Genomic DNA, 23,884 nt, shown 5'->3' with positions numbered 1-23,884 from the left:
GACTCGGGGGTCCTTTAAGGATTTTTATTGTTTTTTTATTTAAATAGAGCTAACATCTTCCGTAACGCTGTATAATGTTCAAAAGCATACAATAATGGGGAGTATAGATGAGCAGTTCAATTTGCTATACAATCAGGACAACCAGTAACATAAGTATAGATACATACAATTCATGTGTAGTTTGAAAAACATCACCCATACTAATAGATGTTCATTTGATAAAATGCAAAGAAACAGGAAACACAAGGGAGAGGTTCCTGTCCTTATGAGCTTACAATCTAAAGGGTAGTGAAGGTAGAAACACTGGGGGAATAGACAAAGGGGTTAGCAGATGAGGCAGTGAGCGTCAAATTATAGCAATAGCAAATTATAGGCTTATTTGAACAGGTTTGTCTTGAGGGTACATTGGAAAATTTCCAGGCTTGGAGCAAGACAGACAGGCTGTGGGAGAGAGTTTCAAAGGAGAGGTGACACTCGTGAGAAGTCCTGGATGTGAGAGGAGGTAACCAAGCTGGAATCACTTCAGAGGAGAAGGTTCCAGGAGGGATGATATCTGGAGATTAACAATGAATAGTCAGGTCCGGAGCTACCATAGGAAAAAATGGGCAATTGCCCCAGGGCCCCAGAGCCTGTAGGGGCCCCCAAGGTGTCCCTCCCCCATCTTAACTGTTGCTCCACAGGGACTCTGCAGAGTCTGTTAAGTTGGGAGGTGATTGGAGGAGGGTCAGCAGCCAGCTCTTGGGCCCAGGAGGAAAATTTGGCTGCAACAAAGGGCTTCTAATGATGCTTTTTGGTCGGGGGGGGGGGGGGGGGGGTGTCTGCTGGGGGCCCCCCAGGCTAATTTTGCCCTAGGGCCCAATTGTTACTTGAACCGGCCCTGGGAATAGTCCAAGACTAAGTAGATCTTTGAATGATAGTGTTAGGCCCCGTTCACACTTGCGGTTCGAGTCCGCAAGTGTCCAGGGGTCCGAGTCCCGCAAAGAGACGCTATGGGTCTCTGCGGTGGCCCCCGAAAACCACAAGTTGCGGATCCGGAATGTATCAGTTCCGACTACAATAAAGTAACCGGAACTAGATATATTGCAGTGCCGGAAAGGCACCTCAAGCATGGGGGACACCGGCGTGTAGTCCGGGCCCCCCAAGTGGCATAGGACCGGTGCTGGAAGCATCCAGTCCTATTGCCAGTGTGATGAGAAACATCCGTTTCTCATTGCACAGCATGGCCGCATGTTCGGGTCAGGATCCGGCCCGGGTCCGCAGCCGCACGGGGACGTACGGCAAAAATGCAGCAGGTTGGAAAAAAGCCGGATCGTCCTGGGGGCTGTGTCACGGACGGTTGCGGGGCCGCAGGCGCGTCCTGTAACCGCCCGTGAAGAAAAAGCGATCGCACTCGATTCCCTGCATCGATTGCGCTTCAAATCGATACAATCTGGGTTGAGTGTGTAGGGGGAGCTGAAGTCCTTTTCTTAGCAGAGAGAACACCATCCTAAAGGCTGGATGGCTCTTTTGATATGCTAATGAGCCTGGGCCCAGAGAGTCCCTGGCTTCAAGCTGTGCGGATGGCCCATCCATCAGGTATAAGGTGACACCTAGCTGATCTCATGTAGATGTTAATTAACCAAGGGGTGATCAGGATGCCTAGGTGCAGCCAGGCAGGCTACAAATCTCCGGGAGGTCTTGACACCTTGCTCACTGGTAAAGATCAAAGGGAAGTTAGCAGCTAGAACACATCCTGAATAAACCTGAGTCTCATAGCATAATCCATAACTTCCCAGATCTGTCATATTTCTGGGGTTCCTGAGATGGCAGCTTCGCCAAACGTGGGGGAAGTGTAGCATGAGCCCCGGTGCTGGTTCTGAGGAAGTTTCAGAACATTCTGAGGTAAGGACTGCCAGTTAGGCAGTTTGAAAATGCCCTGATGATACCACAGGGGTCCCACCCCTCATGTCTGGTATCAGGGCGCTGGGTAAATCGAGACAGACCTGAAAATGTTAATAAATCTGCCCTGACCTGTACGGTTCGGTGAGATAGAGCCCATATTATTATTATTATTATTTATTGTATTTATAAAGCGCCAACATATTACGCAGCGCTGCACAATAGATAAATGGGTTAACATACAGGTAGAACATACGGAAACTCACAACAAAACAAGATCATGCAAATGATTTGATAACAATACAGTGTCATAGGTCAAGATAGAGACTGTTCGAGTCTACAAGAAGGGTGGTTGTGAGTAAGATTGCATAATCAAGATGGATACAATAGGGAGGATGGCCCTGCCAGAGGCTTACAATCTAAAGGGTGGGGTGGAGACAATAGGTGCGTCTTTTGAGAGGGGGTCTAACAGAACATATTATGATACTGGTGTAGGGGGGTATGCGAGCGTGAAGAGGTGAGTCTTAAGAGCTTGTTTGAAGGTATTAAAGGTGGGGGCGAGTCTGACGGCTGGTGGGAGAGAGTTCCAGAGAGTAGGGGCAGCCCTGGTGAAGTCCTGCAATCGTGCATGTGACTGAGTTATGCGTGGTGCGACTAGGCGCAGGTCATTGGAGGATCGGAGGGGGCGGGCTGGTATGTGCCTGTGGACCAGATCAGAGATGTAGGTCGGGCAGGTCTTGTGCACTGATTTGTAGGCCAAGCACAGGATTTTGAAATTGATCCTAAAGCTGATGGGGAGCCAGTGTAGTGCTTTACAGAGCGGAGTTGTAGAGGCACTGCGGTGAGAAGAATGTATCAGTCTGGCTGCCGCATTCATTACCAATTTAAGTGGGTCAGTACGGTTAGAGGGGAGGCCAGATAGAAGAGAATTGCAGTAGTCTAGGCGGGAGATGACAAGGGCATGGATAAGTAGTTTAGTGGTGTCAAGTGACAGGTAGGAGCGGATCTTGGAGATGTTGCGGAGGTGGAAGTTGCAGGATCTGACAATACCTTGGATGTGGGCTGTAAAGGAAAGTTCAGAGTCCAGAGTAACGCCTAGACAGCGGGCTTGGGAGGTAGGGTGGATAGTAGTATTTTCAATAGTGACGTGCAGATCTGGGAGGGGTGCAGCTGTGCGGGGTGGGAATATTAGAAGCTCAGTCTTGTCCAAATTAAGCTTCAGGTACCTGGCAGCCATCCAGGAGGAAATGGATGTGAGGCAGGCAGAGACTTTGTCCATGGTAGAGGAGGAGATATCTGGGGTGTGGAGATATATCTGGGTGTCGTCGGCATACAGGTGATAATTGAAACCCATGGAGGAGATGATTTTACCAATTGAGGCAGTATAGAGTGAGAACAGGAGTGGTCCTAGGACGGAACCTTGAGGAACACCAACTGAGAGGGGTGTAGGAGTGGATGAGGAGCCATTGAAAAATGTTGTGAAGGAGCGGTTGGAGAGGTAGGAGGAGATCCAGGCTAAGGCTAGGTCCTGAATGCCCATTAGCTGCAGGGAGTGGAGGAGGAGGGAGTGGTCGACAGTGTCAAATGCCGAGGAGAGGTCCAGGAGGAGCAGGATGGAGTATTTACCTTCGGCTTTGGCAAGGGCAAGGTCGTTTACCACTTTGGTGAGGGCTGTTTCTGTAGAATGGGCTGTGCGAAAACCAGACTGCAGGGGATCGAGAAGGGAGTTGGAGTTAAGGAAGTTGGTCAGGCGTTGTTGGGCCAGGCGTTCAAGAATTTTTGAGGCAAAAGGGAGGAGAGAGATTGGGCGGTAGTTGGATGGCAGAGCAGGGTCAAGTGAAGATTTCTTTAGCAGGGGAAGCACAGTGGCCTGTTTGAATATAGAGGGGAAGATGCCGGTGGAGAAGGAGAGGTTGAACAGATGGGTGAGGACAGGGGCCAGATCAGAAAAATGTGGGCGCAGAGAATCAGATGGGACCGGATCTAGGGGGCAGGAAGTGGCAGGTGAAGTTGCCAGCAGCTGGTTGACTTCCTCCACCGTGACAGGATTGAAGGAGGTAAGGGAGGAGAAAGAGGCAGGAGTCGGATGTGGTGGGGAGGCAGGGGCGATAGAGTGGAGGAGAGAAATATCCCTCCGGATTGTTGTAATTTTGTTGATAAAGTAGTTTGATAGGTCAGTGGCTGAGAGGGTGGAGGTTGGGGGGGGAGGTGTGGGGTTAAGTAGGGCATTGAAGGTGGCAAAAAGACGACGTGGGTTGGAGGCTTGGGTAGCGATCAAGTGAGTGAAGTATATCTGTTTACTATCAGCGAGGGCAGTATGGTACGTCTGCAACTTGGTCTTGTATCCCAGGAAATCATTGTTGTGGCGGGATTTCCTCCATTTGCGTTCTGCAGCTCGTGTCTCATTTTGTAGTTTTTTTGTGAGGGCAGTGTGCCAAGGTTGGGGGTTGGGGCGACTGTTGGTACGAAAGGTCAGGGGAGCCGCATGGTCTAAGGCTGCGGAGAGGTTACTGTTGTATTGAGCTGCTGCTTCGTTGGGGCAGGTTAGGCTGGGGAGGGAGGAGGAGAGAGAGTGGAGGGGTGTGGCTAGTACATTGGGGTCAAGGTTGCGTAGATCTCTCTGCCAACGTCCAGTTTGGGGAGGGAGACAGGGGGTGCTGGATGGAGTGAGGGTGAAGGTGATGAGGTGGTGGTCGGAGATGGGGAATGGTGTAATGTCCAGGTTGGTAAGTGCGATGGCTTTGGAGAAAATTAGGTCCAAAGTATTACCAGCACTGTGGGTTGTGGCATTAGTATGCTGAGTGAGGCCAAGGGAGTTGGTGAGTGAGAGAAGCTGAGTGGCAGCAGAGGTGGTAGGCTCATCAATTGGAATGTTAAAGTCTCCGAGGATGATTGTTGGGAGGTCGGAGGACAGGATGTGTGGGAGCCAGGAGGCAAGGTTTTCTAGGAAGTGCGATATTGTACTGGAGGGGGGGCGGTATAGGACTGCAATAATGGCTGGGAGGGGATGATAGAGGCGGATAACATGGGCCTCAAAGGAGGTAAAGTAAAGAGACGGGGGAGGGGTAAGGACACGGAAGGTGCAGGATGGGGAGAGGAGTAGACCCACCCCTCCCCCAGGCCTGTTATCTGGTCTTGGGGTATGGCTGAGGTGTAGACCCCCGTACGATAGGGCTGCAGCTGCAGGCAGGTCAGAGGGGGTGAGCCAGGTCTCGGTAAGGGCAAGAAAGGTGAGGGTTTTTGAGATAAAGAGGTCATGGATAGTTGTAAGCTTGTTGCGGATAGATCTGGCATTCCAGAGAGCGCCAGATAGCGGAAGAGATTGTCTGAGTATGGGGCGGATGGGAATGAGATTGGGGCGAGAATGTTCGTGGGTATGGGGAGGATGGGAGGTGCGGCGGGGAGAGGGGCTTGGTGGGTGAATTTGGTTGTGGTGGGTGAGGGAGGAAGTATGAGGAGGGGAATGGGGGGGCTGGGAGACCGGAGTGGGCCTGGGGTTAGGATGTGTGGTGAGCAGTGGACAAGGGACCAGGGGGAGGAGCAGATGGAGCCAGAACATGAGGCACCAATAGGGCGGGTGATCAAGGGAAAGAGGTGGTATGAGGGGGGTCCGCATAATGATGTGTTGGGGATACATACTGTTGCAATGGGAGTGGTGGTGAAAATAGGTAGGGAAAATGGTGTAGCAGAGGTTGGAGGATATACTTGGTGGTGGGCTTACCTAGGGCAATGGAGCAGTGTTTAGTCGTTATCAGTACAGTTTGTGTTTTTTTGGTGGGGTGGCTTGTAGGCTGTGCAGTTCAGAATCAAAGGCAGAGATAATCTAGATAGACAGCAATAGTGTGCAGCAATATAAGCAAGTTAAAAAAAAGTTAATGTTACCTTGATGTGGTGCTTATTTCTGCTGAATTACTGGTGAATACTGGTAAATTCGTTGTTGCCCTTTGAAAACTGCCCTTAGAAAGCGAACCGACTTGTCGAACCGACAAGGCCTTTCTCCTTATATACACATAGCTATAGCATTAGCAATGTGTAATCAGGAAGGAAGGCCCAGTCAGCTGGCAGACAATATGCAAATTAAGTAATAGGGGTGGTCTTATTTCCTGCAACTTCGAACAGATCTGTATGTGATACAGGCTTTGATGGAAATTGCAGATCACACCTTGTTTTCTGGTGGCTGAACAAAAGCCAGAATTCAATAGCAATTACAATACTGTCTGTAAGGAACTCAGGTGCTAACACTATTACAGAGGAAATCAGGAAAGCAAAAAGTGTAGAAAATTAAAAAGAAGGCAGAGATTACACATACACAGCAGATGCAGCAGGAAATTAAGCGTTTGCTTGCAGATATTTTCAGAGCAGTTCAGATTCATATATGGGTAGATATGATTTCTAGCCCCCAGGATAAGGGGAGGGCTCATCTCATCTTCTAAGGGGGTGTATGGCTCCCCGCCCTCACTCCCTCCTACTGAAGCAGAGGCATAAGAATGGCTGAGGACCCAAACTCAATGTCCTCCACACTGAAACATCTTGCACTCATCAGATGCCAGCTTGAGGATATGCTGGCATCCACCTGGTCTGAACTCTGAACTCAAATTGAAACCCAGAACTCTGTTTTCCCACAAAAAGGACATCTTTCCAGGAACTAAGTATTTTTCTCCCTTCTTTTATTTTTTATACTGGCTATTACTGTCTTAATAATTGTGATTTTAATAATTGTCTGTATATATTAATTATTTATATTGCGTGAATAAACGACTTTCTCCAAGTCATTCACTGTCCGCTACCCTGCTTATCAGCACACACACAGAACTGATCCCGGGTCTCTGAAGATACGCTACTGTTTGTTTGTTGTTGGCTAGACAGAATACCGTGTGTTTAACCGTTTTATTCGCAGGACTAGTCAGTCAGTTAGTGGGCTCCACGGTCCCATGGTAACCGCGGTGGTGGCAGTTTACTCTGAACCAGTAGGTGACGTTGTAATTACCCGTGTCTCACAGGCTCCCTTCTGAGTTGTCTGCGGCTAATTCTTAACGGTTCCGGCGCATTGACTGCGACCAGAGTTCGCACGATCTGTGCGCTGGCACCGTTTAGAAGGCTAAGTGCGGTCAGCCACTAGGGCTCCTGTGACAGGCTGCGTTCTGGATCGGATCCAGACGGTCGCACCAGTGTGAATGGATACATTGATTAACAATGTATCCATTTACCATCCGCTGTGTACGGAGCGTTCCGGGTCCGGGGAAGCCGGACCTGGAACGCTAATGTGAACCGGGCCTTAGGAGTTTGAACTGGATCCTTGGGGTGATTGGCAGCCAATGGAAGGATTGTTATAGAGGGGCAGCATCAGAGGAGCGAGAGGATAGGTAGATGAGACGAGCTGCAGAGTTCAGTGGGGACTGGAAAGAATCCAGCCTTTTTTTGGTAGGCCACAGAGTACGGTGTTGCAATAATCAAGACAGGACAGAAGAAATTATATGTTCTCCCCATTTCTGCATGTGTTTCCTTCCTTGATTCAGAAAGGTGCAGATAGGTTAAATGGCTTCCCCCAGAATTGGCTGTAGACTCTGGTTGGGGCATGAGACTGTGAGCCCACTCTTGGCAATTTACATAGAAATGTGTATAAATGCTTAGTAATAATAATCTTTATTTTTTGCATAGATAAGCCTATTCTGGAGGAGCTACTTCCCAAACACCAGGCGAAAGTCTTGGACAAGCTCTCCACCTCGCTGCCTCTCCAGATTACAGCCAACCTCATAGACTACGAGGACTACTGGAGGCGGTGCTGTGCTGAGCGCTGGCCGGTCTGTGACACCTCCCATTACGGCTCCAGCTGGAAGAGGCTGTTCTTGGAGAGGCACCTGGAGAACCTCATAGAAGGTTTCATCCCTGACCTGACAGATTTGAGGCCCATCTGTGAGGTGGCTGAGCTCAGCAAGGACTATGTGAGGAAGCTGGACCTTCAGCAGCTGATGCCACCAGTGAAGCTGGAGAACCAGAAGGATGAGGAGATTGAGGAGGCCTCTGACGCTGGCAGTGATGCCGGTGGAGAGCTGCCGTCCATGGATCACTTTGATTTTAGTCTGATAGCTGGATCCTTACATGATCTGGAGGAGCTGCGTCTGGTATACGGGGTGAAAGGCTGCGGCATGAACTTTGAGTGGAATCTCTTCCGGTTCACAGATCGGGACTGCAGTCTCCTTGCCGACACCTTCAAGACATTCAGGAAACTGAAGGTAAATCACAGCAGAATGCCTACCCCACCTGCCAGAAGCTGCTCCACCATGCCCTATACTGATATCCCTCCTCCTGTCTCTATGGCAACTGTACATCCTGTACATGTATGAGCTCATGCGTTGAACTGTCATCCAAGCTATCAGGCCCGTTTAAGCTCCATACACACACACTAGATGAAACTTAGCTGAGGCGGCCCAATAACAACTGCCAACATGTGTACAGCAGCCCCAAACCCCGCTTGATCAGCGTTCAGCCTGGCAGGATGCTTTGGCCGAGAGCATTGTTCTCTTAACTTGCCCCATCCATCACATGACATCACACCCACCTTGCTCTGTTGGCCTTTACCCTCACCCCCTACACAGCAACATAATACATCACTAGCCTGCAGGACAGACACACGTTTATACAGCATTGGTTCTGCAATGTCACCCAAGGGATCGGGCACCAATCCTCCCCAGGCAACATTCCTTATAAGTGTATATGAAGCTTTGGGGTAAAAATTGAGGATTAGTCATTCAATTGAGGATTATGAGTACAGCTGGGAGAAACAGGTTGAAGGAAAGGTTTTTGGTTGCAGGTTGCGGTGGGAGCAATCTGAGGATTAGTTGATTGCTTCCATATTTGAAGTTTGGCCCAGAGTCAAGAGTTCCATTGATAGTTAAGGATACTGGATAGAGGTTTGTAGAGGAGTTAAAGAAATGATAGAGGGACACTGGAAGCCCAATCCGGTGTATTATTGTTGGTTTTCTATCGATTGAGTAGAAGAAAACACAAATATACTCACAAGGCTGGGTTGCATACGAGGCAACCACTACAATCAGCATGTGGGGGAAGTACCTTCCCCGCTCGGCCTTGTAAGGTCGCAACTCCTCAGAAAAATCCACCTGCATGGGTGGTGACCCCTGGTCAGGGGGATAAGGTAGGAGGTGCCCAGGATTAATCAAACATCAAGGTGTGTGCCAGTAAGGTGTTCTATGACCGCAGCTCTCTATACACAATTAACAAGTTGGTCCTACCTTAAAGAGAATCTGTACTCTAATATTCTTACAATAAAAAGCATACCATTCTATTCATTATTTTCTCCTGTGCCCCTCTGTGCTGTTTCTGCCACTCTCTGCTGCAATCCTGGCTTGTAATTAACAGTTTTAGGCAGTGTTTACAAACAAACTAACCAGCTTCTAATAGGCTCAGCTAAGCATAGAGTGTGAGTCATTCAGAGTATGCAGGGGGCCTGCAGAGGGTGTGTATCGCTTCTACCAATCACAAGCAGCCCTGCACATTCCACACAATCAATCCTTAGCCCGACAAACAGGACAGAGGAAAGATACATTGATTTATTACAGAGACAGTGCAGTTAGGAAAGACTGCAGTAAGCCAGAGCAGATTAGAACAGGCATAGGAACTTATAGGATAGAAGAACTAAGGCTGAAAAATTTGTTACAGAGTCTCTTTAAAGCAGTAGGATCAGCCATACTATGCCAGAAAAAAAACCACATATATAAGTACATAAATACTTGATCTACTTACATAACACATGTATTATACTGTCCACGTTTTGATTTCAGTGAATGTTATATAGTAAATGACGAGAATTCTGTTCCTGGTGGGGGCCATGTCTTTTGCCCACAGTTAATGCTAACTCGTGATGTCATTTCTGCCCTTTACTTTTTTTCTTGTCTCCTCCAATCGCTGAGTCGCCTCAGCCTTGCTTGTAAACACAAGTGAGTAGGGGATTAGGTTTATGATAAGCAGCTGGCAGGGAAACAAAGGGAAGAGGAGGAATAGATTATAGATAAAAAGAACCCCCAGCATGCAATTCTTTGGCACGACTACAAAAGGGCCAGTGCTCCTTAAGTATGTGATAACTCCAAATCATAACAGCAGAAAAAGTTTTGAATGCAGCATTAGCATCTTTATCACTTAATACATTCAGACCAGTTGCTGTTGAAATTTGATTTTCATGGTGACGATACCGCTTTAAAACAGTTGTCCATCAAATAAGCGTAAAAAGAAACGTTTAATGGGCACTTTAACCACTTCACTATCCTGGTAATTTTTACAGTTCAGCACAGCTGTGATTACTTTGTCAATAACTTTATCAATAAATTATCACAACTAAATGATCTTTATATTGTTTTTTTTTCAGGACAAATAAGGCTTTTTGTGGCTCATATTTTTTATTAGTAATTACCCGGTACCTTATTTTCTATGCATTTTAACCACTTCTGTACCATGCTATTTTGTGCTGATCTGTGCTGCGTGGGCTCTCCAGCCCACAGCACAGATCAGGTTGCAGCCAGGCCGATCAGACTTCCCCCCTTTTTTCCCCACTAGGGGGATGTCCTGCTGGGGGGGTCTGATCGCCGCCGGCTGCTTGCGCTTGCGGGGGGGCTCTTCAAAGCCCCCCTCCGCAGCGCTTCCTGGCCTCCTTCCCCTTCCCTCCCTCTCCCTCCCCCTGTGAGCGGCGCAGGACGGATTTCCGTCCTTCGCCTGATGGGATAGGCTTTAGCCTATCAGATGCCGGCGATCCCCGGCCAATCAGAGGCCGGGGATCACCGATCTCCTCTACGGCGCTGCTGCGCAGCAGCGCCGTATACATGTAAACACCGGGGAAGATCTTCCCCGTGTGTTTACATTTACCCTGCGAGCCGCCGATCGGCTCGCAGGGTGTTCACGGAGATACCCTCCGTGAACTGACATGGAACGGCCGCTCGTACGAGCGGCCGTTTCCATGGAATACCCTTCAGGATTCAGGGGCGTACATATACGCACCGAGAATCCTGAAGTGGTTAAAAATAAAGTGAAAAAATACACAATTTACCCACTTTCATACATTATAGCTTTAATGTAAATAGTTCTATTGTACATTAAAGTGAACCTAAAGGCAACAAAAAAAAATGAGATTAACTCACCTGGGGCTTACCTGGGGCTTCCCTCAGCCCCCTGCAGACGATCGGTGCCCTCGCAGCTCCGGTCCGATGCTTCTGGACCCGCCGGCGACGACTTCCGGTTTCGCCGTCTCCGGCCGACAGGCATGGGAACGCGAGTGATTCTTCGCGTTCCCAGCCTGTATATCGCCCCCTATGCTGCTATTGCGGCCGCCTGGCCACAATAGCAGCATAGGGGGTGATATACAGGCTGGGAACGCGAAGAATCACTCGCGTTCCCATGCCTGTCGGCCGGTGACGGCGAAACCGGAAGTCATCGCCGGCGGGTTCTGGGCCATCGGAGCGGAGCTGCGAGGGCACCGATCGTCTGCAGGGGGCTGAGGGAAGCCCCAGGTGAGTTAATCTCTTTTTTTTGACTTTAGGTTATCTTTAAACCCACACAATGTATTTGTCTATCCCTCCTGTTTATTTAACAGTTAATTTGTTTTGATAATATATTAGATGTAACAATTAAGTAATGTATACAATCTGCTACTGTCTGCTCCTGGAATGTGTATTTTACACTTGTTTACTAATTAACTCTGCCATTGAATTCCTTGGGAGGAGGAGAGGGGTTTTGCTGTCATTATTTTACAACTCTGTAGTGATGTTATCAGGTCAGAGATAAATAAACAGTGTTATCTAAGATTTTGTAGGAAGGAGATCGCAGAGACTTATTTTAATGTCATAGGGACAGCAAGTGGTTAAAATGACTTCACGCATTTCACGGTGTGAACTGCTTCAGGTTGAGTATGTGCCTTTAAGAGAGGTGTTCTGATCGTGGGCGCCTGTAGTAAAGGATACTGGATAAGCTTTACGGGTTACTTTAAAAGATACCACTATAGAGCTCATGCCTCCTCACCCTCTAGATACCTATATAAACAAATATTAGATACCCAAAACCAGATAGATATCCTTCTCTCGGCACGGACAGAGAAAGCCATAAGATGGACCAAATCAAAAGCCTACGTACAGTATAATAAACCTAACACATGGCTAGCTAGAAAACTCAGACAAACCCATTCTACCAATAAAATCTTACAAATAAAAAACAGACATGGAGAAATTACATCAGACCCCCTTAAAATACACACAGAATTTGCAGACTACTACAAATCCCTGTACTCTGCCAAACCCCCCAACCAACAGTCCTCCACGGCCCATTCATTTTTCCACAACCTAAAAACACCTGTCCTAAGCCCTGAAAAGGCAGCAGCCCTAAACCTCCCAATATCAGACATGGAAATCTTTCTCGCCATCAAAAAATTAAAAAACGGAAAAGCCCCAGGCCCCGATGGCTTCTCAGCCATTTACTATAAGAAATTTAAAAGAGTCCTTATACCCTACCTTAAAAAGATTTTTAACTCCATTCTAGAAGGAAAGACCCCAGCCCCAGAGTTCCTACACTCCACGATTGTTGTCATCCCTAAACCAAAACGAGACCCCCTTGATATTAAAAATTTTAGGCCAATATCACTTTTAAAGGTTTAAGGTAATTAACCTACTACATATTGTCAGGGCCTCTAAGACACCCTTTGCCCTGCTCTCCCTCGACATGGAAAAGGCCTTTGACACAATAGACTGGCCTTTCATGCATACTACCTTGGCCAGGGCAGGTGTCGGAGGCTCTTTTCTAAATGCAGTCAAATGCCTATATTCCAACCCTGTAGCCCAACTCAAACTTCCCACTGACGCCCCAATCCCGATAGGCACCAGACAGGGCTGCCCCTTGTCCCCTGCTATATTCGCATTAGTTTTAGAACCCCTAGCGAACAAAATTCGCTCCACCGTGGACATACAGGGCATTAAAGTCAAAAACTCAGAATACAAAGCCAACCTCTTCGCAGATGACCTGCTATTAACCCTTTCATCCCCACACACTTCCATTCCAAATCTCCTCCAAGTAGTTAAGCAATTTGGCCAACTCTCGGGACTCACACTAAACATCAACAAATCAGAGGTCCTATTCGCTAACTTACCTAAACACAGTGCAGAGGCACTGGCTACAAAACTAGGACTTTCCTACCAATCAAAATACATTACCTACTTGGGCATTAAAATCACAACCAATCCAGCAGACTTGTATGCTCTAAATTATAAACCAATTATATCTGAGCTGAAGGGGGATTTAATAAAATGGAACTCTCCATCAATCTCCTGGTCTGGGCGCATCCATTCTGTACGAATGAATATACTACCACGGATTGTCTATCTATTTAGAACTCTTCCAATACAAATAACCAAGGCTTCCCTTAAAGACCTGCAAACTTCCATCTTTAAGTTCATCGCGAACAATAAAAAAAGCAGAATTAAACAATCCACTATGTTTCTCAACAGAGAGAGGGGAGGTCTTGGTGTCCCTGATTTATACAACTACTACAGAGCAGCCCAAATAGCTCAACTGGCTCAGTTACATGCTTCCCACAATAGACCTATATGGGCTGACATTGAAAACGACCTATTAAATCCAATTGACTTGGCCGCCCTCCAATGGTCCCTACACCTTTCACCCGCAAAATATAAAACAGTGTCGCCCTTAACGGCTCACTCACTATCTCTCTGGCAAAGATTGAGGTTTACTAAAAAACTACAATCTGAAGCCCCAAAGCAACTTCCAATATTCGGAAATCCTGATTTCCCACCAGGATGGCAGCCCTGCCCCTTCCAATGGTGGATAAACCACAACTTTACCATACTCGCAAACTTTCTGGTCAACGATCAGCTTCCAAACTGGCCCGCATTTTGTTCTTACACTGCCTTCCCCCCCAGGGAATACTTCAGAGCGCTACAAATTTATCACTTTATAAAAGGTATAATGCACAAGACACACACTACTCCAACTCGTACTATATACGAGCACTGGTGTGATCAGAGGCCCCTCGAGGGGGGTCTCATCTCTCACCTATACTCGGTATTTTCACAACCCTTAGAGGCCGTCAAAACCCAAACGATGATTGCATGGGAGGAGGACCTGGGCCAAACTCTCACTATAAAACAATGGGCCAAATGCTGTCTCACCTTGGCTAAAGGAAGTAACTATTTCTCACATATTGAAACTAACTTCAAAGTATTGCATCGCAACTATATTACCCCACAAAAATTGCACACCATTTATAGGGACAAATCCCCTCTATGCTTCAGAGGATGCGGCCAGGTGGGGGATCTTGCCCACATTTGGTGGTATTGCCCCATAGCAAAAATATTCTGGGCACGACTGGCTTCTGCCATAGGTACAGCTCTCGAAATAGATATTGCCCCGGACCCCATGCAACTCCTGCTAGGACACAAGCCTCAGAGGTGGAAGTACCCACAACATAGACTGGCCCAACATGTGGCTAAGGCCGCCTGCCTCCACATTGCCCGCCAATGGCTTAAACCCTCCTTATCATTTGATCAGGCAGACGATATCATAATGAACATTCTTATTTCTGAAAGATTGCTGGCAATAGTTAATGACACAACTTTGACCTTCACTCGAACTTGGCAGCCCTGGCTCTCAGCCTCGAATTCCCTTGGTCTGCGGTCCTGCGCCCTCTCATTTTAGGTGCTACTCCCAACCTTAAGGTTGACCCTACAAATGATCAATGAAAATACCTGCATTTCTGGTTAATGTTTATTCTTTATTGTTAATTGTTGAACTGTTTGACTGAAAGAATGCCCTTTGCTAAGGGACTAATCAAAAAGCTGTAAGTTTTAACTGAACTTCTTATTCAATAAAATATTTTGAAACTAAAAGATACCACTATACATAGAGGGGCATCGCGGTGGTGTAGTGGTTAGCTCTCTTGCCTTGCAGCACTGGATCCCCGGTTCAAATCCCAGCCAGGGCACTATCTGCGTGCTTGTATGTTCTCGTGGTGTGTACGTGGGTGTCCTCTGAGCACTCCAGTTTCCTCCCTTATCCCAAAAACATACAGATAAGTTATTTGGCTTCCCCCTAAATTGGCCCTAGACTATGATACATACACTACACAATACATACATAGACATATGACTATGGTAGTGATTAGATTGTGAGCCCCTCTGAGTTAAGTGACAAGACTATATACTCTGTACAGTGCTGCAGAAGATGTTGGGGCTATATAAATTGTAAATAATATTAATAATAATAATACATAACTTAGTTTCAGGTTATAAATTGTGATAATTGCAGCGCTGGCACTTTGTACGGACTGTGAGTATCAGTGCTATATACATATGGAGGGTGCAAAATTCCAATTAGTTTCCTCTTGCCAGAATGTATTGCTAATAATGTTTATCCAGTTACCCCACGAAACATATATCTATACATCAGTTTTCCTGTGTGATGACTCTTCCTGCCTCTTTGTAGGTCTTTGCTCTACAGAAGAGTAAAGTGGACGATGACAAAGCTCGCGTCCTGATCAGGAGTTTATTGGGCCATCCATCACTGGTCCACCTCGATCTGTCACACAACCAGATCTCAGACCGTGGGGCTCGTGCCATCGGCAAATTGCTGAACCAGAGCCAGCTGCAGACTCTGAACCTCTGCAACAACAACGTGCGCCCACACGGGGCCCAGGCCATCGCTCACGCCTTGGCCAAGAACTCCACCCTTACCACGCTGAACCTGCGGCTCAATCACATCGGGGATGAAGGAGGACAGGCGCTATGCAATGCTCTGCTTCAGAACTGCGTCCTGGCAACTCTGCATCTGGGGAGCAACGAGTTGTCGGAAGCCACTGCAACCATCCTGTCCCAGGTGCTCACCCAGAACCCAACGCTAAGGAGTATTAGCCTCTCCTCCAACCGTATAGGCCTGGTGAGTACCCAACTCTGCTCTTCCTGGTGACATTTAAAGGATAGAAATGGGGGGCATAGTACAGGCATTCAGGGTATCCATAGATGTCAGATAAGGTTATATATGGAAGACACACCCTAAGGCAAGGGGAAACAAACTTTTAATTATGTTATTCTAGGTAGTCCAGCAGGAAACCTCATAGGGAACAGTTCTCCAATCACAGCACCCTCTACAGCACAAAGCATTGTGATTGGCCAAATAGTGTGGGCGTGGATTACTACAACCAATCTGAAACTTAGCAGTTCGAGAGGATGCTGTCCACCCAATCACATTAGCAGAATTTCTTGATTAGGTTTCCTGCTGGGCCCCCTAAAGGAGACTAGCGCCCTTTGGATTTGGGAAGTAATATCGTTAATAGTCCTTGCACTGTTTCCTCAAGCTTATAGGGATGATCAATGAGATGCAAATATTTCGGAGTTCATGCAGGATTATGTACATTTTCATGCAAATATATGCAGCTTAAAAATGGACCAATCAATTTAAACCTGGGTGGGATTTGATTGGTCCATTTTCAAGCTTTATACATTTGCATAAAAATGTACATAATCCTGCATGAACTCGGAAATATTTGCATCTAATTGATCATCCTTCAAGCTTATTTGTTCTCACTGTGATACAAATGTTGTTTGTTGGACAGATAGTTAATAATCTTTGCTGGGTCATCAGTTGACCATTGCATGGGGTAGAATTTTTAGGCTTTCCTCACAAATGGCATTTTCCATCCATTAACATTAGGGGAGCATGTGCCATAACTTACAGATTGATATCAGGTACATCACTAAAGATGGCCATACATTTATTGAGTTCTGATCAATCTATAAAACAATCACAACAAAATCACCGAACGCCCCACACATTGGTTGCGCTGTCGGGTAGATTTCATCCAAATTATCGATCAAATATGTGTTTCCGTCACTCAAAGTTGCAATAAGATTGCTGTCAAAGGGCATGACTAGTGACATTAAATTGATTTATAGGCAATATAAAACAGCTGAAATGACAGCCAATTCCTGTGGCAGCAACTGAAATCTTCCATCTTGCTCGATCGGATCATTTTGATTTTAAGCCCAATGTTGATAATTTTTCATCGATCAAACAGCCCAAAGTGTCTTTAATTCACCCTTGATCAGATTTAATAATCAGATCTAATGCTCGGGCGAAGATAAATATTGCAAAATGTATGGCTACCTTAAAGGGGCACTACAGCGGAAAACTGTAAAATTTAACATATATGCAAACATATACAAATAAGAAGTACATTTTTTCCCAGAGTAAAATGAGCCGTAAATTACTTTTCTCCTATGTGGCTGTCACTTACAGTAGGTAGTAGAAATCTGACAGAAGTGATTTTGGTTTTGGACTAGTCCATCTCTTTATAGGGGATTCTCAGGGATATATTTATTTTCAAAAGCACTTAGTGAATGTCAGTTGCTCTGTCCAACTGCCCAAAAAACTGTGTAGGGAGCAGGGAAGCTGGCCAGCATCATTGTTTAAATCCTTTTTCAGGAATATCTTTATAAAGAATAAAAGCCTTGCTGAGACTCCCCTATGAAGAGATGGACTAGTCCAAAACCTGTCACTTCTGTCAGATTTCTACTGCCTACTGTAAGTGACCGCAACATAGGAGAAAAGTAATTTATGGCTCATTTTACTCTGGGAAAAAATGTACTTCTTATTTGTATATATTTGCACATATTTTTAATTCTACAGTTTTTCGCTGTAGTGCCCCTTTAACCACCTACGGACCTTGGTAATTGAAATCTACGCCGTGTTTGGGACCTGTTATCCCTGCCAGGGTGTAGATTTCAATGATCATGCCACACGCTACCGCCGATTGCGCCATTCTCCCGTTGCTCCAGCCCACTCACTCTGCTGGCGATATGTCAGCAGAGCTCTGTGAGCCAGTCAGAAGTCAATTTCATTGGCTCCTGACCCTGTGATCACTGTGATTAGCCAATGAAATCGGCTCCTGACAGGCTCTTGCTGGAGCGCATGCCTGGCCAGATTACCAAGGGAGTTTAGAAGATAATGGAGCGATTGGAGAGAATGGTAAGGTAGCCCATGTACCTCATGGGGCTCAAAAAAGCCCCAGGTAAGTATAAATAATGCTGTGTGGTAAGATGAACAATTGTATCTATCCTCCTACTACTAAAAATGGCTTTTAGACATCCCAGTTTTATGTTATTTTTTTAAAAAAAAAAACTTTAAAAAGTAGACTTTTTGTTTTGTCTGAGCTCAATGACAAAGTCTGTCCTGTGTCTAATGGTGGAGCTAAAATAAATGAACTATTGACCTTTCTTATTCCCTTAAGAAATATTAATTCTTTTAGGCAGATAAAGAAGAAAATAAGCACAGCATAGGTATTTTTATGCCTGCCACTGTTCATACAGATGTCTATCTCATCAAGTCACATGTCACTTAAAGGGATACTGTAGGGGGGTCGGGGGGAAAATGAGTTGAAGTTACCCGGGACTTCTAATGGTCCCCCGCAGGCATCCTGTGCCCGCACAGCCACTCACCGATGCTCCGGCCCCGCCTCCGGTTCACTTCTGGAATTTCAGACTTTAAAGTCTGAAAACCACTGCGCCTGCGTTGCCGTGTCCTCGCTTCCCCTGATGTCACCAGGAGCGTACTGCGCAGGCCCAGTATGGCATCGGTGAGTGGCTGCGCGGGCAAAGGATGTCTGTGGGGGACCATTAGAAACTCCGGGTAACTTCAACTCATTTTCCCCTGACACCCCTACAGTGTCCCTTTAAGGTTTCCTTTAAGTGTAAGCTGTAGGGACACACGGTCCACCCTGGACAGTCCTGCTCTGGCACACAGAAGTTGCAGCTAGGTAACCTCACTTATCTATCACTGTACCTGGTATAGCAAGCATCAGACAATAGAATATTCTGTTATTACATGTTGTAAGGTGTCAGTAGTACATGTGATGTAGTTGGTGTATCGCAGTATCATACATGGGTTCTCTATGTCTCCAGGCTGGCGGGAAGCAGCTTCTAGAAGGGATGTCTGTGAACAGGACGCTGCTGGAGTTTGACCTGCGTCTGACGGATGTGGGACAGGAAAGCGAGTTCTTCATTAACCAAGTTCTGAGGGCCAATCAGGAGCAGGCCCGGCTACAGGGCCAACCAAAACAAACAGCAGGGTCATGTCCCGATCGGTAAACACGAAGGTCTTCTGTACTCCATTACTGTCTCCATCATTCCCAAATAAAAACTCATTTTATACTAATAAAGAATTTTCTGTGCATATAATGTCAGAAGAAGGGAAGGGTCAGTAGTACACATGATATCAGAGGAAGGGAACACCTAGTGGAAGGTATGATATCAGAGGAAGGGAAGGGCTAGTGGTACATATGATATCAGAGGAAGGGAGGGGCGAGTGGTACATATGATATCAGAGGAAGGGAAGGGCCAGTGGTAGGTATGATATCAGAGGAAGGAAGGGGCCAGTGGTACATATGATATCAGAGGAAGGGAAGACCTAGTGGACGGTATGATATCAGAGGAAGGGGCGGGCCAGTGGTACATATAATATCAGAGGAAGGGCCAGTGGTAGGTATGGTATCAGAGGAAGGGAGGGGCCAGTGGTACATATAATATCAGAGGAAGGGCCAGTGGTAGGTATGGTATTAGAGGAAGGGAGGGGCCAGTGGTACATATGATATCAGAGGAAGGGAGGGCCAGTGGTACATATAACATCATAGGAAGGGTAGGGCCAGTAGTACCTATGATATCAGAGGAAGGGAAGGGCCAGTGGTACATATGATATCAGAGGAAGGGCAGGGCTAGAGGGACATATATCAGAGGAAGGGAAGAGCTACCGGCAGGTATGATATCAAAGGAAGGGCAGGGTTAGTGGTACATATGATATCTGAGGAAGGGAATGGCCAGTGGTACATATGATATCAGCTACAGGCAGGTATGATATCAGAGGATGGGCAGGGCTAGTAGCAGGTATGATATCAGAGGAAGGGAAGAGCTACAGGCAGGTATATCAGAGGATGGGCAGGGCTAGTGGCAGGTATGATATCAGAGGGAGGGAAGAGCTACAGGCAGGTATGATATCAGAGGATGGGCAGGGCTAGTGGCAGGTATGATATCAGAGGGAGGGAAGAGCTACAGGCAGCTATGATATCAGAGGATGGGCAGGGCTAGTGGCAGGTATATCAGATGAAGGGAAGAGCTGCAGGCAGGTATGATATCAGAGGATGGGCAGGGCTAGTGGCAGGTATATCAGATGAAGGGAAGAGCTGCAGGCAGGTATGATATCAGAAGATGGGCAGGGCTAGTAGCAGGTAGGATATCAGAGGAAGGGAAGAGCTACAGGCAGGTATATCAGAGGATGGGCAGGGCTAGTGGCAGGTATGATATCAGAGGAAGGGAAGAGCTACAGGCAGGTATATCAGAGGATGGGCAGGGCTAGTGGCAGGTATGATATCAGAGGGAGGGAAGAGCTACAGGCAGGTATGATATCAGAGGATGGGCAGGGCTAGTGGTAGGTATGATATCAGAGGATGGACAGTGCTAGTGGTAGGTATGATATCAGAGGATGGGCAGGGCTAGTGGTACATATATCAAAAGAAGGGCCTGTGATAGGGCAGCAGAGACTGATGTCTTGACCTGCCATTGGTCACTGCAGATCACATGGTGCAGCTGCTCAGTACATGTGCACACACCTCTTATCCAGATGTGAGTCGCCCCTCTTGCAGGAAATAAAATGGACAGCAGGAATGTGTTTGTGAGCTGTCTGTGACTTTATTACACAGATGTCATTTACAATCTTCAATATTGCAACCAAAAGGCAACATTGTGGTAAGAGCTATATACATATATATATAATAAGAGAAATAACCAAACACAATAAAAAAAAATCTTCACAAAACATAATGTAAAACTGGATGTGCAGTGCAGAGATGATGGTGAGGACCCCGCTTAGCGCTGCGGGTCACATGATACTGAATGGTGATTTCTAGTGATATTATTGCCTTTTGGGCCTCTGATGTGATATGGTGTCCATCCAGCAGGAACCGCATTGCAGACCCATGGGCGATAGAAGAATCCATTATGCTCATGTCATAGGGGTGAATGTTTGATAGAATCACTGAGATGCAGCTATCGAGGAAAAGAGTGTCACCAGCGGTCACCTGCCATAACTAGTGGTCACTCCCAGTCACCAGCAGGCACCCTCCGTCATCCCCCTCTACCAGCAGTCATCCTCTGTCACCAGCAGGCACCCTCCGTCATCCTCCTCTACCAGCGGTCAAACTCTGTTACCAGCAGTCACTCTCCATCACCAGGTGTCTCCCTCCATCACCAGTCGTCACCCTCCATCACCAGCGGTCACCAGCAGTCACCTTCCACCACCAACGGTCACCCTCCGTCACCAGCGGTCACCCTCCGTCACCAGCGGTCACCCTCCGTCACCAGCGGTCACCCCCTGTCACCAGCTGTCACCGTCCGCTACCAGGTGTCACCCTCCATCACCAGGTGTCACCCTCCATCACCAGGTGTCACCCTCCGTCATCCTCATTTACCAGTGGTCACCTTCCGCTACCAGCTGTCACTCTCCATCACCAGCAGTCACCCTACGCTCCCAGCTGTCACCTTCCATCACCAGCTGTCACCCTCCATCACCAGCGGTCACCCTCAATCTCTGCTATGGACTGATCTACGGGCCTGTTCTTGAGATTCTCCAGACAGGCAGCGTATCACACGAGTAATAAGGGTTTCATGAGTCCAGCCTCTATCAGTTCCTGCGGTGTCCACCATTATCTCCCCACCCTTCCCCTTCAGCTAAGGACAGAATCCATTAATAATGCTTATACGTGTAAAAGTGATGTGTGTACATTATACAGCATATCTGAAGCCAACACTGACCCCCGTCTGCCTGACAGACCCCCTGTTTCTAGCTTACAGTGCATCCCCACTGTCTATATGCCTGTCTGCTCCATACACCTGAGGGTGTATCACTGCCTGTCTGCTCCATACACCTGTGCCAGTATCGCTGCCTGTCTGCTCCATACACCTGTGGCTGTATTGCTGCTTGTCTGCTCCATACACCTGTGCCCGTATCGCTGACTCTCTGCTCCATACACCTGTGCCTGTATCGCTGCCTGTCTGCTCCATACACCTGTGGCTGTATTGCTGCTTGTCTGCTCCATACACCTGTGCCCGTATCGCTGACTCTCTGCTCCATACACCTGTGCCTGTATCGCTGCCTGTCTGCTCCATACACCTGTGGCTGTATTGCTGCTTGTCTGCTCCATACACCTGTGCCCATATTACTGCCTGTCTGCGCCATACACCTGTGCCTGTGTCACTGTCTGATCCATACATCTGTGCCTGTATCACTGCCTCTCTGCTCCATACACCTGTGCCCATATTACTGCCTGTCTGCTCCATATACCTGTGCCTGTGTCACTGTCTGATCCATACATCTGTGCCTGTATCACTGCCTCTCTGCTCCATACACGTGTGCATGTATTACTGCTTGTCTGCTCCATTCAACTGTGCCCGTATCGCTGCCTGTCTGCTCCATACACCTGCAGGTGTATCGCTGCCTCTTTGCTCCATACACTCGAATGGGGACTTTTTGTGTCTTGTATAAATGCGTCACACTAATATGTGAGGAACTTGCACTGCATATACTGCTGGCGGCATGCACTGTTGTGGGATTTCATAGCGACGTCTAGTGACTTCAGTGTCAGGGTCATATCTTATCATCTACAGAACAGGGAGAGGTGTAGTCAGGGGCCAGTCGGCCTTGGGGGTTCATGAGGGGCCTATGCACATCCTCATATGGGTGCCACCAATTACACCAAGCCAATTAGAAGCTGCTGCTCGGTAAACCCATCTCACAGAGTGACAAACACCTTAACCAATCAGAAGTCACTAGAAAATCTGACCAATCAGGATGCAAATATCAAACACCAGTCCTGATCAGAATAATGTATATCATATATCATGGCATCATCATATAATATACAGGCGACAGGCAAATCCAACATCCTAGTACTTCACAGAGGTGATAAACCAGATCCCATTATTGCAGAATGAGTACCACTGCCACCCCTGCGGTCTCACAATACCCAGAATGCCTGTGCTGTCAGCGTCACATGACTTTATTGCGTGCTTTGGCTGTGCTTATAATATCACTCCCCAGCCAGCCCAACAAATCCAATCCCAGAATTCTTGCCTCTGGTGCCTGGAACAGGCTGTGCACCAAACCAGTCCATCCATTAACATTATTACAGCCCAACCAAACCGCAAACTGACCGAGGCAAATTATAACAGCAATCCAGATGATGATGGAATATAAACTGTGTATATGGGCAAGGTGCTGGACAGAATACCTGGGCTATATGTGCTTCATACTGCATACAGCTTGCTTGCTTCCTCTCCTCTCTGAATTCAGCTGATGGGCAGGTCAAGTCAGGAGTGATCATGTGACCCCCAAAGTGGGAACAACAGAAGATACCAGACTACAGTTCTCATCATCTCTGTCTGTGTGTAGATGAGGAGGTGGGACTTGTACACAGGAAGTAGGTGGGGAGGAACTGTGTGGAGAAGTGTTTAGCTGCAGATAAGTAGAGCTACACACAGGGATTGTTTTCCAGTTCATTTTAAGAGGTAATACAGATCATTTACACTCATTGTTTTCACAATTTGCCTTGTTCAGTTCTGGGTTTTGCTGCACTATAAATTCAAACTCTTCTTTCATTGAAAATGGCTTCAAACAGATCAGCAGATTACTGGCAATTAATGTGAGCTTTTCAGTTTACAGACATGTACTGTATATATCCAGAACCTACCGGAGCAGGGAACATTACTCTCCACAATCCGGAATCCGGTCTCTCGCTGCTCTAAAGGTTTTCATTAAAAGTACAATATTTTCCTCAGATGAAATCGTTCAATCCAATTTTTACAATCGAAAATTGACGTAAAATTATTCTATGGTCAGTTAGAATACAGAATTTGGTCGATCACAATGTTAGATTTTATGATCGTCTTTAATCGACCCA

The 23,884-nt window shown here is 47.0% G+C and overlaps 1 protein-coding gene across 4 annotated transcripts in view; it reads left to right on the top strand.

Moving 5' to 3' along the window:
- Positions 1 to 19,099, top strand: part of TCTE1 (t-complex-associated-testis-expressed 1) — a 29,694-nt gene extending 10,595 nt beyond the window's left edge. For all 4 annotated transcript variants that reach the window (XM_068232662.1, XM_068232661.1, XM_068232663.1 and 1 more), the window contains exons 3-5: positions 7,537 to 8,111; positions 15,370 to 15,819; positions 18,840 to 19,099. In XM_068232662.1, the coding sequence (XP_068088763.1) occupies positions 7,537 to 8,111; positions 15,370 to 15,819; positions 18,840 to 19,025 (1,211 nt within the window). In that variant the 3' untranslated portion in view covers positions 19,026 to 19,099. The remainder of the gene's footprint in view (positions 1 to 7,536; positions 8,112 to 15,369; positions 15,820 to 18,839) is intronic.
- Positions 19,100 to 23,884: the final 4,785 nt, after the last annotated feature.

This window comes from Hyperolius riggenbachi, chromosome 4, assembly GCF_040937935.1.
Source record: "Hyperolius riggenbachi isolate aHypRig1 chromosome 4, aHypRig1.pri, whole genome shotgun sequence".
Lineage (NCBI taxonomy): Eukaryota > Metazoa > Chordata > Amphibia > Anura > Hyperoliidae > Hyperolius > Hyperolius riggenbachi.
Note: the sequence above shows the minus strand (reverse complement) of the source record. Positions and strands in the feature narration are given on the sequence as shown.